This window comes from Prionailurus bengalensis, chromosome B1 (genome assembly GCF_016509475.1).
Source record: "Prionailurus bengalensis isolate Pbe53 chromosome B1, Fcat_Pben_1.1_paternal_pri, whole genome shotgun sequence".
Classification (NCBI taxonomy): domain Eukaryota; kingdom Metazoa; phylum Chordata; class Mammalia; order Carnivora; family Felidae; genus Prionailurus; species Prionailurus bengalensis.
In genome coordinates, this window is record NC_057344.1 from 55,432,041 (window position 1) to 55,451,129 (window position 19,089).

Sequence of the window (19,089 nt, forward strand, 5' to 3'; positions counted from 1 at the left end):
AAAGCTAACACTCGCGCCTTGGGCGGCAGACAAATGCGTCCCAGCGGAGAAGCCGGGAGCTTCGCGCCGCGGCGCCCCTCGGCGTCGGGCTGGGCGAGCAGGCAGCCAACGCCAAGCGGCGGGGCGCCGGCACAAGTTAGTTTTCCGGCCCGAGCAGCCCTGCCGCCGCCCGGGAAGAGGAACCGGCCCCACGTCCCGCGGACAGAGCCGCCGGGAGCGAGCGAGCGGGAGGGCGACGCCGCTCGTGAAGAAGGGACTTCCCCCGCGCGGCGTGGACCGCGGTGGAGGGGCCCCCGAGCCGGAGGGGACGCCCCTCAGCCACCCGGGGCCAACCGTCCCTCCCCTCGCCGGGGAAGCGAGAGAAAGGGCCGGTCCAGGGCGAGGCCTCCGCCGCACATCGCACCCCGTCTCCCCGCGACCGGAGTTGGGAGGGGGAGGCGGCGCTCTCCGTACGAGCCGGAGGCGGGGCGCCATCTCCCTCCCACTCCCGGCAGGCAGGCGGGCCGGGGGAGCCCGGGGCTGCGAGCATCCCGGACGGGCGGTGGCGGGAGGGAAGACTACACCGAGGGGCCTGGTCCCGAACGGCGGTGATGGTAGCGGCAGCATCTCGCCTCCTTCGGGCCTGCACGCGCCACAGGCCGCAGCCTGGACCAACCCGGCGTCCCCCGGCCGCGACCGCGGCGGTTCCCGCACTGAGGAGTCTGGGGGTCGGGGGTCGGGCGGCCGCGGCCCCCGCTCTCCTCCCGCTCCGCCCCGCAGTCCCGGCGTGGAGCGCGGCCGCCGCCAGCGGAGCCCCGGGGCGGGGAAGCGCGGGAGGAAGGGGCGGCGAGGGGGCGGGCCGGCGGCTGGTAGCGGGGGACCCGGTGCGCGGGGCTCGGCGCCCCAGATCGGCCCGCGCTGCGCCAGCACCACCTGCGGAGCTGCAGCGCAACGCCGCGCCCCGACCCTGCCGCCCCTGCTCCCGCCACGCGCGCGCGCAAACAAAACAAGTTGCAGGTCGCCGCCGCCGGAGGGGGCGGGCGGGTCACTCACCCTCATCCTGCTCAGCGGGCTTGGGTCGTCCGGCCGCGGGGACAGGGAAGACCAGAGGACTACTAGCCCCAGGAAGCTTCCCACCACCAGTAAACTGCGTAAGATGAACCCAATCTTCAGCCTCATCTTCCTCCGCCGGCGAGAGACACAGAGCCCGGCGCAGCCGCCGCCACAGCTCTCCCCTCCCTCCTTCCCCCTCCTCCGGCTCTCCACCTCCTCCCTCCCCCACCCCTACCGCTTCGGCTGCCGCCCTCTCCGCTGCCTGCCCTTTCCAGCTCCAGATCCGGAACTCCCCTTGGCTCTACCTTCCCCCGGGCTCTTCCCTCCGCCCCCTCCCCGCGGCTCGCCGGCTCGGACCGCGCTCCGCCGCCGCCGCTCCCCCCGCCTCCCTCCGGCGGCCTCCGCAGAGCTCCAACCGACCCTTGTGCCTCGCTCCTCGCTCTTCGAAGCTTGCTTTCTGTGTACCTACCCCCTTCCCCGTCCGCAGTCCCCTTCTTCTCTCACCACGGTGCCCAAGAACCCCCTTCACAATTCCCTGTTACCCTAGAACTAACTTACACTTTCCCCAGGTCTGGTCCTTAGCCTTTGCCCCACTGCTCAGCTCTTAAAGCTTCCAGATTCCCAAACTTTTGGTTTAATTATGGGCCATAACTCTGTCCTTACCACCCGTGCCCTCCAGGATCCCCCACCCCGCCGCCACCCACCCCTCTACGCCCAGAGGACCGGGAGCCGCTCTCGGCTGCCCCTCCTTTTCTTACACCCACTACCCGGAGACCCCAGCCGTAAGGCTTGCAGGAAGCAAACCAGGAAGTCAGGGCTACCGCTGCCGCAGCAGCAGCTCCACGTGGCTGATTTATTGCTGGGAGGGTTTTTTCTTATTGATTGTTCTTGCTTTTTCACACGACTCCTTAAGGAGGTGGATTTGTAACCGAAAGGCCCAAGTGTGATGTGCAAATATCACTGGACTGGAGGGACCCACTTGGAAAGCCAATATTTCACTTTGTCTTGAGCTAATTGGAAGAAAGCCAATCTCGTGCTAATAGATATCAACCTGGTTCCTGGGCTGTTTGTATTCTGAGGCAGAGGATTTGGGGTTTTTAAAACAATGCTCTACCCTCGTTGCCTCCCTCAGACCTGATTTTTGCCACTTGATGGAGGTTCCTTGATTTCTGTTTTTCAACCCCTCTTCCTAAATTATACAGGAAAGGATATTGACAAATGTTTAGCCAAATGCTTCACTCTGAGGGAATAATTCTGTGCCCACATCTTCCAATAAAGATGCCAATCACTTTATTGCCAAGTGTATGTGATTACATTATCAGTGTGCTGTATCTTAAATTGCCTTATTTAAGTTGAGCAGAATGTTTAATATTTTATCCTAATATTTAGGATGGTAAAACTTGATCCTTTTCCCTAATGTTGACTCATATCAGAAGGACTTTAAGAAAAGGAAAACCTGGTTATTTAAATTTTTTAAATGAAGTAGAGAATTTGAATCATCCAGATAAAGATTTGTAACAAACTAACTTCATGTGCTTCGGTAATTTGGGTTACACTACCTAGTGTATTGGGGAATTTCGTGGATGCCATAATTTCGGAATTTCCACAAAATATCTGAAGTGATATCCTTGTGAACAAAATGGGGAAATGTAGAATGGGTTACAACAGAGTTAGGTATATTCTTGTCTGGCTGAATCATTGTACACAATTGGAGTATAAGCCTAATATACAGACCACCTGGAAGAGGCAGATCAAGTGTTGACCACATATCCCCATCTGACTCAGCATTTTTATCAACCACTTAAGTTAAAAACCAGTTGCTTTTAACGTAAGATGAGGGAGATTTTGCTGAAGAATTGTGTGTGTGTGTGTGTGTGTGTGTGTGTGTGTGAAAAAGACCTGGATATTTAATTGATTAAGTATGAACCTGTTGGGTAATATAAAAAGCTAACGCCCGCTGCTGGGTCAATTCAGGTCAATGTTGCAACCCAGAAATTGCCTGTTAATAAGGACTCAGGTGATTCTGATCCAGATAAGCTGTGCATCACCTTTGGAGAAACAGTGAAAGAAAGAGGTGCTTGGGGAAAGATTTATGTAGGTTTGAATAGGATCAATTGTGGACCCAACTCGACCTACTCAGAAGGGAGGAGGGGCTCCTTTTGCAAAGTGGACAGTTCCCTAGACAGAGACTGGGCTTAGAACAGGTGACCTTCAAGGGATCTCATTCTGATCACATGAGAGAATAATTCCATTTGAAATCGGCAGCTGTAGTCCACCAGCAGTAGTTAAACCTTTCATTTGTGCTCTCATTTTCACAGTCCGAGGAGACAGTTTATTATTATTACCAAACTAGGAAGTTTCATTTTTACTATTATGAGCATAGCTTGGCAGATAGGCAAATTGAAAGTGGTACTTATTACTCACTAAAGTAAAGGGAATGATTCTTGGGTCAAAACAGCATTCAGAGAAGACCCTGCAATCCCCCGTTACTTTTGCACATAGAGAACTTAAAATTTCTGTGGAAGGACGTAAAGTTAGAAATCGACAAGTGGATATATAGTTGTAAAAGCCCATGTTTCTCTGAGTCCTAGCAATGTTTAAAAGAAACTAAAAGTATACCTTAAAATATATGCGCACTGGGGTGTCTGGATGACTCAGTCGGTTAAGTAAGTGTCCAACTCTTGATTTCAGCTCAGGTCACCATCTCATGGTTCTCGTGAAGTTGAGCCCTGCATCATGCTCTGTGCGCTGACAGTGTAGAGCCTGCTTGGGATTCAGTCTCCCACCCTGTCTCTCTGCCCCTGTCCCGCTCTCTCTCTTTCTCAAAAATAAATAAATGTGTGTGTGTGTATATATATGTACACACATATACACCCACTGCAACATTTGCTGGGAGGTAGCCTCTGTAGAGTTGACACAACTCTGTTTAGAACATGAGCTACATTCATGGGGCTCCTGGGTGGCTCAGTCGGGTAAGTGTCTAACTCTTGGTTTTGGCTCAGGTCATGATCTCACGGTTTCGTGAGTTTAAGCCCCACATCGGGCTGTGCGCTGACTGACGGTGCGGAGCCCGCTTGGGATTCTCTCTCCCTATCTCTCTGCCCCTCCCCTACTCATGCTGTCTCTGTCTCTCTCAAAATAAATAAACTTAAAAAAAAAAAAAGAAAATGATCTACATTCAAAGCTTATGTCAAGGTTAGTCACTTAACCTCTCTGAACCTAGGACTCCTATCTGCCTAGCAGTGATTATAATACTTCACAATATTATTAAAAGGAATAATGGAGGTCAAGTACATATGCAATAAAATATAAAGATATACAACGTAGGGATAGTGGGATAGAACAAGTCTCAGTTGTATATGGGCATAATTTTTTTTTTTTTAATGAATGCTATAGTAGTTGTATGACAAGGATTTTTATGCTGGAATACTTCTGGGTTGTCTAATCCGGGTTCACTGAGGAAGAGGGTAGAGATTGGAACTGCACCAGAGGGACATAAAAGATGGCCAAGACACCATTGTTCTCAGTCAGGTAGTGGGCCCGGACATGGTACCTTTGGCTAGGAGGCCAGCAGAGAGGGCTCAGAAGCAAGGTAAGGGGAGGGAAGAGAATTTTTGTGAATACCCAATGTGTGCAAGATGCTTCATTTAACCTTTGCACACCCTTGAGTGTGGCTGGTATTACTGGTCTCAATCTGGGGTTCAAAGCAGATCTTTCTAACCTTGAAATTCTTGCCACTACATGCATACTCCTCACCAAGCTGTGCTAGCATATAAATAAGTGTTCTCAGACAGGATGCAAAAGGCCAGGGCCTAAAGATTTGTTCATTTTTTAAAAAATTCTTCCTGGTGTCTGCTCTTTTAAAGGAGAACCCACCAGAAGGAATTGTGTCCATTCTTGGGTTACAGTTAAAAGGTGCAGTGCACCTCTGGGGCCCTCACCACAGCTGTTTCATGCTGCAATCAAGCTGAACCTGAGTCTCTAAATGTATCTTGAACTCCTTGCCTTCAGGCCTTTGTACAGGAGTTCCCCTGAAATGACACCTTAATAGAACGCTTTCCCCCGCTCCCTCCCACATCCGTCCCCACTCCCCGTGTCCCTCTCTAACCAACAGACTGGGATAGGTACCCTACTAGGTGCTCCGGCTGCACCTTGCACTTTTCCTTCGCTGTGAATGACCGCTACATTGTAATTGCTTAACTTTTTTCTCCATTCCCAGATTAAAAGGTACATGAGGGTGGATGTCTAGATAGATAGATAGATAGATGTCTATCTAGTTCATCATTATATTCCTGTGTCTAGTGTGCAGAAAGGGTTTAGTAAATATTTTCTGATGGAAATGCTGAATGAATAATTGGATTGAGAATATGAAGTGAAGAAGAAAGGTAGATGAGGAGTCAGGGTCATGTCACCTGCTCTTCCTCCTTAGCTGGAGGTTCTCCTTCTGAAGGTAAAACTTCAGAGGTTTTATTTAATTAGAAAACTGATTACTTTGCATGTTGTCAACAGCAGCAGCTGGTAGTCTGATGTTTCCCCTTTAATCTGCATCCTACTAGGGCCACTCAGGACAAAAGGAAAGGGGTAATTTAATTTAAATAGAGATTTTTGTATCTACTAAGATCCCCCCCTTCCCCCACCAACCCAACCCTCCCAAAAAAGAAAGAAATTAAGTTGTATTGAAATGGCAACATGTAGCCATGGGCAATTACCATCTGCAACCAAATTTCAATTTTCACTTTGTCTGGCTGCCAATAACTTAGGTTAAATTAGAATCAGTGACCTATAAATTACTGGTTAAATCTCCTATTATCTACTCTGTAAATAATCTAATCACCTCTTTTCAAAGATGAACACCAGTGATAGTACTTTTAAGTCAAGAATGTATTTTATCTTTAAAAAAATTTTTTTTAATGTTTTATTTATTTTTGACAGAGAGAGAGAGAGAGAGAGAGAGAGAGCGAGCATGAGCGGGGGAGGGGCTAAGAGAGAGAGGGAGACACAGAATCAGAAGCAGGCTCCAGGCTCCGAGCTGTCAGCACAGAGCCCAACGTGGGGCTCAAACTGAAGAGCTGTGAAATCATGACCTGAGCTGAAGTCGGAAGCTCAACCGACTGAGCCACCCAGGCGCCCCAAGAATGTATTTTATCTTTTAGAAAAGAATTACTATTTAGGTATTTTTAACGTGCTGATAATTTTAGTTTGTTAAGAATATATTAATTTGTGCCATGTTCATTAGCTATGTCTTACCTCGTAAAAAACTACCCCCAAATTCAGCACTTTAAAATAACAAACTTTTGTTGTTTCACAGTTGCGGAGGGTCAGGAAAGCGGGAGTGGTTTAGCTGGGTGGTTCTGGCTGAGGGTCCCTCATGAGGTTGTTGCCAGGCAATCAGCGGGGGCTACAGTCATCGCATGGTTCAACTGGGCTTGGAGGCTCTGCTTCTAGGTTCACTCACAAAGCCAACAGGCAGAGGCCCTGGGTGGCTTGGTCAGTTAAGCGTTCGACTTCAGCTCAGGACATGATCTCAGGGGTCATGGGTTCGAGCCCTGCATCAAGTGTGGAGCCTGCTTCAGATTCTGTGTCTCTCTCTGTCTCTCTGCCTCTCCCCCAACTCACACTCTGTCTCTCTCTCTCAAAAATGAATAAATGTTAAAATTAAAAAAGAGAAAAGTTTAATTAGCTTATAAATGTTACTCAGAATTATAGACAATTGAGGGGAGGCTGGGTGACTCAGTTGTTCAGTGTCGGACTTCAGCTTAGGTCATGATCTCACGGTTCGTGGGTTCAAGCCCTGCATCAGGCTCTGTGCTGACAACTCAGAGCCTGGAGCCTACTTCAGATTCTGTGTCTCCCTCTCTCTCTGCCCTCCCCCACTTATTCTTTCTCTCTCTCTCTCTCTCTCAAAAATAAATAAACTTAAAAAACAAAAACAAAAGCCAACAGGCAGGTCTCACTTCCTCACTGGCTATTGGTGGGAAACTTTAGTTCCTCATCACAAGGGCCTCTCCACAAGACTGCTTATGATGTGGCAGCTGTCTCCCTCCAGAATGAAAGATCTGAAGGCAAGAGACAGAGACCTCAAAACAGAAGCCACTGGGAATCAAGTATCTGGGTCAGAATAGTAGTTTTTTTCATTTATTATTTGTAGCGACTCAGTTATGTGGTTTTCATTATGAGATGCTGAAATCTTTCAAAAGGAATCCAGATCTTAAATAATAACTTATTTCTGATTATCTCGCAGAGAAATAGTCTGTGTACTGTCTCCAACTATAAAATAAAGGAGTTGGACTGGATGATCTTTAACTCCTTTCAATATTGAAATTCTAAGACTGTCCTGTCATGTTAATGCATGGTTGAAACTTGTAAATCTATTTATTTATTTCAATCTAGTGTGAATACAGCAAAGTAAAATTCTGCCTTTAGACATTTTTTTTCTGACATGGATTACTGTTTCTATTTTGAAGGCAAAAACGCTTATTTAGAAGCCCTCTTAGATTTGACACTAGCAGACTCCTTATAATTCAGCACTGTTTTCGGACTCCCGTAATTCAGAAGTGTTCTTCCGATTTTAACCATTTATTTAAGAGGTGATTGAAACAAATTTGATCTCTTACTTCTCTTGTGTGGAACCTGTTCAGCAGCTTACCACTGCCTGTAGTATGAAACCCAGATTTCTCAACTTATTACAAAGACCTTTGTGAGCTTGCCTCTACTTACCCCCACAGCCTCGTGGCCGGTCAATGACCTCTGCGTTTCCAACTTAAACTATAGCTACGTTGACCTTCTCCCCATTTGTGGAACAGGCCAAGTTCTCTGTCACGTCTAGGCCTTCGCGCGTGTTATTCCCTTACCTGGAGCACTCAGTTTCAGCACCGACTCCTTCCTACCAAACTTCTGATCATCCCTTCAATTCAATTTATGTATCAGTTCTTTCAGAAACCTCCTGACGGTTCTCTTCAGACCCCACCCACCCTTTGCGAGATTAGGGGCCCCTGCTTCGTGCTCTCAGAACTCTTGTAATTGCTCTTTCAGTGGTCTGTCACCCCCATTAGACCAAGTTCCTTAAGGACAAGGGCCATGTTCTTTCCATGGGTTGTTGTAGTCCTAGATGTTCATGGTGCCCAGCACACAAGAGATGCTCAGAATGTGAGAGCCAATGGGTGAAAGTGTATTTCACGCGCTCACTCTGGGTTGTAGGCATAGGGAAGTGTGGACGCGTTGGGTAATAGAAGAGATATTGCATGTAGGTACATAAAGAGAAAATGTACTTGTTCATTGTTCAGTTGTTAAATAACTGAGGAAAAGGTGAAATTTCCAGACATTAGCGAGATGCAGTATGGCACAGTGAGGAAATACGAAGTTTGGAATTAATTACTGGATCCGTAGTCTTGTCCCGCCTCCAATTCCTGGATCATTCGCGGTGATGTCTCTGCATAATCTCTCTGTAGTCTAAAAATCTTTTTGTGTGTGTGCAACTCTGCTTACCTCCTCTGAGGTGTCTGAAAAAGCTTCTAGATATAGTCCATCACTAAAAATAACCTAATCTTACTTACAACTAATTAAAAATATGCCAGGTAGTTCTGTCACTAAAAATACAGATCTTAGGAACTGAAGCTCCCTTCTTGCTACACACTGCCCCCACTTCCCCTCAGCTTTGAAAATCTTTGCCTTAGTTTTCCCTAATCTCTAGTAGGAGTTTCAGTACAGCTTGATAGTGTGATTAGAAATGGAGACACTTTTTCTTTCTCATGTTTTAATAATTTCTAATAAACAGATCTCAAGAGAGGATAATAGCTAAATGTTTTTTGCATATTTTAGAGTTGAGTGGCTTTGCCCTTTTTTGGGAGCTGGGATAGGAGGGGACACTGTTTTACATTTTTATCTGACCAAAATGAATACTTTAATTCCTCGATAATAAACTGATAGCTATTTGAAACTACCTGTGTGGGGGCGCCTGGGTGGCGCAGTCGGTTAAGCGTCCGACTTCAGCCAGGTCACGATCTCGAGGTCCGGGAGTTCGAGCCCCGCGTCAGGCTCTGGGCTGATGGCTCGGAGCCTGGAGCCTGTTTCCGATTCTGTGTCTCCCTCTCTCTCTGCCCCTCCCCCGTTCATGCTCTGTCTCTCTCTGTCCCAAAAAAAATAAATAAACGTTGAGAAAAAAAAAAAAAAGAAAAAAATGAAACTACCTGTGTGTTCACTGATGCCAAGGTTTATATGCACAAACTGTAATAGGACTTGGAGTGATACCTTCACAAATTTCAGTTTTAAAGGCTTCTTTCATGTCATTTAACCACACTCTGCTGAGAACTTCAGTCTTTCTTCAGTGAATTTCAAATTTTAGCACTTGAAGGGAAATTAGAGTCTAGCCGAATCTCCCATTTTACATATGACAGGTGGGGTTCTCTGTCCCTCTCCTGACATAGTTTCTTTTCATCCCATCCCTGTTGCATCAAAATGATGCTCTGAGACATTATCAGTATTACAGAAACAGAGGCTAGTTTGTCTTGAAGGTATCAGGTTGTGTGTGTGCAACTCTGCTTAAAGAATGTGAGATTCTAGGGGCGCCTGGGTGGCGCGCAGTCGGTTGAGCGTCCGACTTCAGCCAGGTCACGATCTCGCGGTCCGTGAGTTCGAGCCCCGAGTCGGGCTCTGGGCTGATGGCTCAGAGCCTGGAGCCTGTTTCCGATTCTGTGTCTCCCTCTCTCTCTGCCCCTCCCCCGTTCATGCTCTGTCTCTCTCTGTCCCAAAAATAAATAAACGTTGAAAAAAAAATTAAAAAAATAAATAAAAAAAATAAAAATAAAAAAAAGAATGTGAGATTCTGAGCAATGCATTTTGCTGAATCTCGCTGGTCTGACAGTGATGGTTGTAGCTGGATAACAGGACCTCTAGAAGGATGTGAAGATGGGTAGACCAGGAGGGAGGAGCCAAGGAGGAAGGAACATTTTTGTGCTTGTCTGAGGCGAACTACAACCTAAAAGGCATGTGACAGGAACAACGAAGAAGTTCTTTGCATCGTATTCTGAATTTTTTTTTTTTTTTATTGATTATAAGTGGGTTGTTTTAAGTAATGGACTATGCCTCAAAGCTGCTTCAGACATTTCAAAGGAGCTAAATGACGTTGCATGCAAATAATCCATCACTAAAAATAACCTGATTTTACTACAGATTATAGTCTTACTACAGCCTGTGTAGACTACAGAGACACCTGCAGAAAGATTATCCTAAATGATCCAGGAATTAGGGGCTGGGCCAGGAGTAGATATCTAGGAATTCCAAACCTATTATTTCCCCACTGTGCCACACTGCATCTTACTGATGCCTGGAAACTTTATCTTCTTCACAGTTATTTTCTAACAACTGAACAAGGAGTAAGTACATTTTCTCTTCATTTGAACGTGTGGTCCTACATTAACTGACTATTTGGGGAGTCACACCTGGGAGATGTGAGCCAGGAGTGCTGATCTTCAGAGAAGCTCAAAATACTGTCATTTAGAGAAAGGTACCTTTTGGCATAGTGCAAGGAGTTTTGAAATTTGGATTTTAATTGCATTTCTTTTTGGAGAATGGTCTTTGAGGACTTGGTCTCATAGGATGTCATTCTATTTCTCAAACTGTGTTAAAATGACTTTTAACAAATTGAATCACTTTCTATGATCTTTTATTGTATATTTGTGGATATTTCTATTCAAGTTTTTTTTTTTTTTTTGAGCATACATCGTGCTAGGCATTATTCTAGATGATGGGATATAGCAGTAAGCTATAAGAGCAGAAATGTCTGTTCTCATGAAGTCAGACAATAAACAAGATATGTAAATCATTATCTATTATTATCCAATAAACTGGTGCATCACTTATGGGCCAAGCATTGTTCCAAGAGTTTACAAGATTAACTCATCTATTTAAATAGCATCACAGAAGATAAATGCTAGGGAGAGAACTAAAGCAGGGAAGCAGGATGTATCATGCTGGATGGGAGTGAGGGAAGGTTTCAATTTTAAGGAGTCTGAGAAGGTCATTGAGAAGACAACACCTGAACAAGACCTAAAGGGATGAGACAGCAAATGAAATGGATATCTGAGGGAGATGGCCCCAGGCCAAAAGAGCAACAAGTAGAAAGGCCCTTAAGAAGAACATTCCCTCTCGGTTTGGGAAAAGCAAGGACCGAAGGAGAGCTATAACTGAGAAAGTGAGGGGTGACTGTTAGAACCCAGTAATGACTGTGGCTTTAATTTACAGACATATGGAAGCCATTGACAGTGTGGAGGGGTGGCTGATCTAATTTACATCTAAATAGTATCACAACCTCTGGCTTCTGGATTTAGTGTGGGAAGGAAGAAAGATAAAAGGAAGGAGCCTATTTTGAATAATCCGGATGGGACTTCCCGGTAGTATGGACTAGGATTAGGACAGTGGAGATGGTTAAAATAGGCCAGAATATGGATATATTTTGATGATTCTTCAACTATTATGTTTCCAAATAATCGAGCTTGTTGTTTTGCTTCCAGACTCTCTGCAAGTAGTTAAATTAATAGTCTGTAAAACAAACTCTTTAAATGCTCTGGCAGTACACATTATTTTAAAAAGCTGTGTAAGCAATTACTCGGCAATTTGTTCTAGATTTTCATATATACAGTATATTTTAAGTGGAACCACTCGTGTTTGGAAATAAAATCTCCCATACAACAATGGCAGTTTAGATGTCAGGACCAACCGATCTGATGAAAACAACTGAAAATGCCAGGTAAAACATTTTTTAAATCTTTCTAATGCATCCTTGGGTAACAAGAAAATAGAGAATATTAAGGTCAAGATGGAGGAGAGAGGGGTAAGGTAAACACCAAAGCTGGTGTTTTGCCTTAAGGGCTCAGTCCAAACCTGAGGTGCCTCAGTATCACTTACATGCTGAGTTAAAGGATTTAGGAACAGAAAATAAATTCAGGACCCACCAATGAAGAGTCTAATGGTACCCCCAAAACTAGGATCCGCAAAGGGTTTCATCCTCCAGGTGAGGGGGGATTAACCCATTCTCCTTACCACCTGAAGAGAAACCTTCCTCTGCACACATCCCACACCAACTATCTAAGAAATCAGTCATTATATATGAGCCATCATGCTGGTTTGCCAGAATTCACACCACCTGGATGTGACCACCTAGAAAACTCTCAAACCAAGAACTTAATTTAAAGTGGTCCTGGACCAATCATGTCATAAGCATCTGAAAAGCAAACATAACTCCTTTTTGAAAGAACCCTCTTTACCTCGTGCTTTGAAAAATGTTCTGGGGGTGCCTGGGTGGCTCTGTTGGTTAAGCAGTCGACTTCAGCCCAGGTCATGATCTCATGGATCATGGGTTTGGGCCACCTGTGGGGCTCTGTGCTGACAGTTTGGAGCCTCGAGCCTGCTTCGGATTCTGTGTCTCCCTCTCTCTCTCTCTTTTCCCCTCTGCCGCTCACACACTCTCTGTTTCTCTCAAAAATAAACATTAAAAAAAAAAAGAAAAATGTTCTGTTCCTGTGGTCCCTAAGAAAATGAGTTGCTCACAGCTGAAACAATATACTGCAAAATATGGTGCATAAAAATTTTAGCATTTGGAATTATGGGACACTATAAAATAATCATATTTAATACATTTTAAGAAATGAAAAGAGCTCTGAAAATACAAATGAAATTGAGAAAAGATCTAATTTCCAGAAACAAAAAAATATAGATAAAAAATTTTAAATTAATGGATGGATTGAACAGCACGTTAGAATTGTTATTGACTTTTCTCATCCCTTGGCTTCTGGACTCTTGGTTCTTTTTCCATCTTTCAGCCACTCATTCTGTCTTGCTCACTAAATTCTATAATCTACAAGGACAGCATCATTTAGAACTCAGTTCTAGTTCTTTTTCTTTTCCTCAGTTTTTAATATTTGCCTCGATTGACCCATTTACAAGATTTCAACTATGTGAATAATTGCCATACCTGAACTTTTAGCACAGACTTGTTTTCTGAGCATTAGACCACAGGACATTTCCTACCCGGAACTTATGAGTCAGGCTTTCCAGAGTATAATTCATTTGTTTTCTCACCAAATCATCTTATTTCCCCTAGGCTCCTGACTTAGCCATTGACACTTTAAAAAGAAATTTCTAAGACAACTTCCATGGTTTCTTTCACTTTTTCCTTCCAGACTCAGGTATTAACAAGTCAGGACCACTCTATCACTGATATTTCCTTTTGCATCTATCTATTCCCGCTGCTATGATTCAGTGTCCCTTGCAGTTTCTTTATCAAGTTCCCATCTTACAATCTCTTGTTTCTTAAAGCCATTCTAACCACTACTAGAATTATTGTTCTAAATATAAGTTCAATCATTTCACTCCTGAAACAAAACCTTTAGAGATTCACCCTCAAAGGTGGCAATTTGTTGCATCCTGGGAAGTAGAATCCCCTCAAATAAAGGAGTCAAGTGTAGTATCAGTGACCTGGTTGGAGTACCTCCTGAAGATTGTGTGTTTCACGAACATTTTGACACGGCATGTTAGAAAACTAGAGAGATGGTGGAGAAGAAGATCCTGAGGTATCTTATCAGATAAATCTTTGATAGAAAATGTGTTTTATTGGGCAGAATCATTCACAGCAATCTCCTCTCCTGCTTTGGATTTGAGAAGTGGCAGTAAGTGAAATCAAGTGCATTCACGCAACCAGTTGACCACTAGATGAATGACTTCAGTGAGATTAAGTAAACTGAAAATGTCAAGGTAAGGCCCATAGAGGAAGTGCTACAGAAAGAGGGAACACGAGTTTGGAAGTTTTCAAGACATAGGGGAAGAACATAAATGAATTTGGGTGGGCTAATTACTATGAAAAACAACTCCAAAATTTCAGGGACTTCGTACAATAAAAATGTATCATGTCACAGTCCCTTCCTCTCTGGTGGTTGGTTGAGGGGTGAGGAAGGGACTCTGCCTCCATGCAGATCTCCTTTAGAGACACAGGCTCTTCCCGTTCAGTGAATCTACCGTCCCCTAAATAATCCACATTCTCTACTGTATTCTTTGCATCCAGCTAGTAATTTAGGGTAAAAAGAGCACACACAGGATGCCTAGGAGGTGTTTTAAAAGCCAGGTTTAGGGGGCGGTGGATATCCCTTTTGCTCGATTTTATTGGCCAGAACTCAGCTACATGTCTATTGGTAAGTAAATAGGTAAATGGTGTATTTGGTCCTTCAAACCATGTTCTAGAAAATATTTGGTAACATGGGAAAATGGAAACAATAGAATATTAAGTGGGGGGAAAACATGATACAAGAGTAAATGCACTTTGGTTCCAACTCTATTAACAAGGGAAATAATGATTTTCACTTTTATGAGACTATAAAGTAATAACCCATTAGCATTTTGATCTCTATGTGAATAGTGGGATTGTTGGGAATCTTCTCAACACTTTTCTTTCTTATCTAAATTATTAATAATGAAAGTGTTACTTTTAAAAATAAACATCAAAAAATGTAAAAAGAAAGAAAATGGTGTGTCTTTAAAAGATTTCTATATTCCTGGAAATTACCCATCAGAGGCCTTATACACAGTAGATACCTAATGCATATTCATTGAACCAGTATGACTGAATGGAATAATTAAATGGAAAAGCCTTAGAATAAAACATTAAGGAACAGTTATTTCCTTAGTGATGCTATTGAAATGTGGCAACTGATTAGCTGAATTACCACACTTTCTAGGGTACTGTTTACACCATTTAGTAATATATATGACCATTTAGTCATACCTGGAGTAATATATATATTATTGCTTCAATTTTTTTAATTAAAATTATATACTTTTATAAAATTTGATTTGTACTAAGCAATGATATGAGTAAAATCATGGGATTGTGGTATTAATTTTTTTAATGTTTATTTATGTATTTTGAGAGAGAATGAGAGCAGAGGGGAAGGGCAGGGAGGGAGAAAGAGACAGAATCCCAAGCAGGCTCCATGCTCAGCACCGAGCCCAACTCGGGGCTTGATCTCATGACCTGAGCAGAAATGAAGAGTCAGTCACTTAACCAACTGAGCCATCCAGGCACCCCATAGTATTAATTTTTCTATACATATTAAAATAAATACATAATTAGCAAAATAAAAAATATTTGTGTTCTACTTAATTATCCCTACCCCCCAAGTCTACCTCCCTTTAGAAATAACTAACCTATCATCGTTTCTCAGTCTTTTGGCTAAGATCAAGTGTAGAAATAACTGACCAATCATATGTTATATTTCCTATTGCATGTTTTAGGTTCAAGCTTCTATGTGTAGAAGGGTTTTTCCACCCAATAGAGTATTTAGTTTTATGATTTATGAACTAGTTTTGTGATTTCTGTTCATGTATAGATACCAAACAGTGAATGTTTAATTGTTATATAAGTTAACTTATCTTTTTGGCATTTTTTTAAAAAGTGAATACTCTATCTCCCCTATGTTTAATCATTATATATGTTTAATATATATATGTTTAATCGTTATATAAGTTAACTTATCTTTTTGGCATTTTTTTTAAACAGTGAATACTCTATCTCCCCTACACCCACCCCATTTTTAATGGAAGCCCACTGGTGCGACATAGAATGTTTCTATGACAAAATAGAATAAGTTAGTTATATATGGGACATTTATTTTAATTTTTATTTACTTACTCTCTACACCCAATGTGGGGCTCAAACTCACAACCCCAAGATCAAAAGTCACATGCTCAAGGTGCCTGGGTGTCTCGGTTGAGCATCTAACTCTTGATTTTGGCTCATATCATGATCCCAAGGTCGTGGGATCAAGCTCTGTGTCAGGCTCTGCATGGAGCATGGAGCTTGCTTAAGATTCTCTTTCTCCCTCTGACCCTCTCCCCCACTCGTGCTCTCTCTCTCTAAAAAAAAGAAAAAAAAAAGAAAAAAAAAAAAAAAGAAAAGGTCACAGCTCTACCAACTGAGCCAGCCAGGCGCCCCTCTATGGAGCATGTTTTAAAGACCAGAAGTTTTTGGTTTGCACATAGCTGAAATGAGTAAAGAGATATCTGTTTCTTGAGATCATAATCTTATTCCCAGAGATGATAAGTAACAAACAACAACAGCCATAAAAGCTGGTCCATAATTTTTACACTTTATACGAGGTTTCCTTTTGAATGACAAGAGACAAACTTTGGGGTTTCTGTCACTAAAATAAAAAATACAGAGGGAATTGTAGAATCTATGTCTGGGGAAATACTTAGGCTAGAAACCTGTTTGGGATGATTTATGTCTTGTTCAAAAGTAAGGGCATGGTTTCTTTGTTACTTCTGGCTCAGTAGTCATTATTATTAAGTTTCTCATTTTTTTAAAGCCAAGTGTTAAGAAAGGGATGGGAACAAGTAAAGACAGGGCAAAGTCAGCAAAATAATAGTTGAGATCTATAGCAAAGCAGAATGACTTAATAGGTTACATTAGGTAGGTTAAGGTGAAAAACCTACAATATTTTCTTTTCTGGTATTTTTAAAAGAAAATGAGAATCTTCAACAAAAATCCTATCTACAAAGACTTTGGATGATTCCATAGAACAACGGCTGATGTACATTAGCATTCATTGTGGGGCACAGACTTTGGGAATAAACCCTTTCCTGAATACTGATGACCGTAAACACACCAGCTGAGCTATTTGTTATTATTACGAATTAGATGTGACTGAACTTCCATTATATATATAACTCGTTCCATCATGTAATTTGACCATTGGGCGTATTTTAATTATTGAACCAAGAAATGAATAACTGGAAAGGATGACACCTAAGAAGAAATTAATTAAAATTTTTCTGGATTGGCCTACCACTGAAGAACTACGAATTGGTTTTTTTCCCCCTTTTGTTATCTAAAAAAAATATTCATACATCTACAAGATAGAGGTAAAGGGCAGGAAAATAGAGGAAGGAAACACTCTGGATTGAGGACCTACAGTAAGTGTTCCATGTACCCCATGTTTTACATGTTTGGACCCTAAGCCCTATTATATGTTGATTGCTCCGGTGATCAGATGTCCTGCTGTACTGTTCTCCCTCTTGTCTAACGGTATCTGAGCTTTTCTGTTGTCACTACTTGATTTAAACAGCCTGTTCCATGCGTTACTCTAAATTGCTTCATCTTTTTTGAAGTAGGATGTAAATTATAAATAATAAGTGGTGAATTTGGCCAGTTTTGACTGACCTCGTTAGACTTTAAATGAGAATCGCAGAGACCCACAAATGTACATTTCAGTTGCTTTGGCGCCGAAGGGTAATGGCTAGAGTTCATAAATAAAATAACAAAAATGATTCTGTCTTGCGTGCACTGCAGGGGAAGCAACAGAGAGATGTAGTCCTTGGCCCATTCTGGTCAGGAAGCTGGGAAATCACTGGGCTGTGTATCCCCAACAGGCAGACCTGCAGCCCAGCCTGTTAACACTGAGCAGCTCCAACTGCACGATCGAGGGCAGTCCTCACAATGTGGGAAAGACTGTGGGAAAGACTATTGTTTGATTGTTGGTCTTCTCAGCCACATTGCACCAAAGTATCTCTCCTCAATTTATTAGAGTGCAAGAGTCTCTTACCTTCACAAACTTGGATACGAGCAAGCTAAATTAACCTATTTTACTTGCTTTGTTGGAAGAGGGGGACCAGGGTCAAAGTAACCTAGCCTGAAAGCCCATTGTGCTGGTAGTAAGGATTTGAACCCATTCCTACAAACTTCCAGTCCAGGGTTCCCTTTACTTCTATTTCAAGCGGAAGACATGTTTAATTTGTTCAGTTTAGTGAAGTAGTTGTAAACTGGGCATGGGTGCTGGAGATACAGCTGTGGACAAGACAGAAAATCCCCTACTTTCACAAAGCATATGTGCCCAGAGGGAAGGTAGGCATTAAATTATATAATGTGTATTATGATAAGAAATACTTCAGATCCCGTACATGATTCCGTGGAGGTGCCTAATGATCCCTAATCTAGTGTATCCAAAGACCTCCTGAAAGACAGGGTGTTTAAGAGAACACTGACAGACTAATGGGCGTCACCCAATCAAGGAGGTGGTGTGCGGCAGAGCCTATGCAGACTGCCTGAGATGAGATAAAGAAGAGAAAGAAGTCCTTAAGGTTGGCGTGAGTGTTCCAGGATGGGCAATCACTACACCAAACCAAGGCTTTTAGAAGTAATCCTAAAGACGAGGGGAGAGGGAGGGAAACAGGTTGCCAATGGGTACGGACTGAAAGCCGCAGAGAGCGCTAGCATTAGCTAAATACCCCAGAATATGCATGTTTCAGCTTAGATCCCCTCGGCCTCATCTCACCTGATAATGTGAAGAAGGCACACATAGTTGTTTTCCTAAATGTAGAGTGGGGGAAAGAGAAGCCAGTGCTCTCCTACTTGACGCTCTTCTTCAACTTCTTCAACATATGTCTGTGAATAGCTGCTGTATTCAAAGGCATACACGCCTTGCGACGGGCGCTAACGAAGATTCAATGGGCAAGTGAATTATGTGCTGAGTGCTTGCTCATGGCACTCTCAGAGCTGTGGTTACGGGAGGGCTTGTTTACACTAATGCGATGAAAAAAGAGGACAAAACTAAATGAGATGGTCTGTCTGCAAACAGACATTCTACAGATGGCTTAATGTTTTAATAAGCAACTAAGTTGGTCTCGGGATCATATCCACGGATAAGAGAACTGGGGAGTTTCGATTTTTAAAAAAGATTACCCCTGAATGTCAATTTTATGGTACCAAATTACTCTTTGCTGAAAGATAAGAGTGCCAACCATATGCCAGATGCCCCAAGTTTGCCTTCTGTTTTAAAAGGACTTAAACAACCTATTCATAGTATTAAGGGAATTTATACAGCTTTCTTAACATGCTATACACCAATTTTCATATCTCAACATGAACAGGTTTCTTGTTGTATTTGAAACATGCTAAGGTGTCATGTCTTACCATTCTTATATGATTTCATTGATACATTCACTCAACAAATACTGAGTGCCTCGTTGTACCAGACGGAGGATGCAAAGTCCTGTTCTTAAGGGGTTTATAGC

At 43.1% G+C, this 19,089-nt stretch overlaps 1 protein-coding gene across 2 annotated transcripts in view; it reads right to left on the reverse strand.

Annotated features, from left to right (window-relative positions):
- GALNT7 (polypeptide N-acetylgalactosaminyltransferase 7) overlaps positions 1–1,300 on the reverse strand; it is a 147,237-nt gene extending 145,937 nt beyond the window's left edge. Inside the window, exon 1 of one of the 2 annotated variants that reach the window (XM_043565600.1) lies at positions 1,033–1,300. In XM_043565600.1, the coding sequence (XP_043421535.1) occupies positions 1,033–1,158 (126 nt within the window). In that variant the 5' untranslated portion in view covers positions 1,159–1,300. The remainder of the gene's footprint in view (positions 1–1,032) is intronic. The other variant, XM_043565609.1, reaches the window with a different exon arrangement.
- Positions 1,301–19,089: the final 17,789 nt, after the last annotated feature.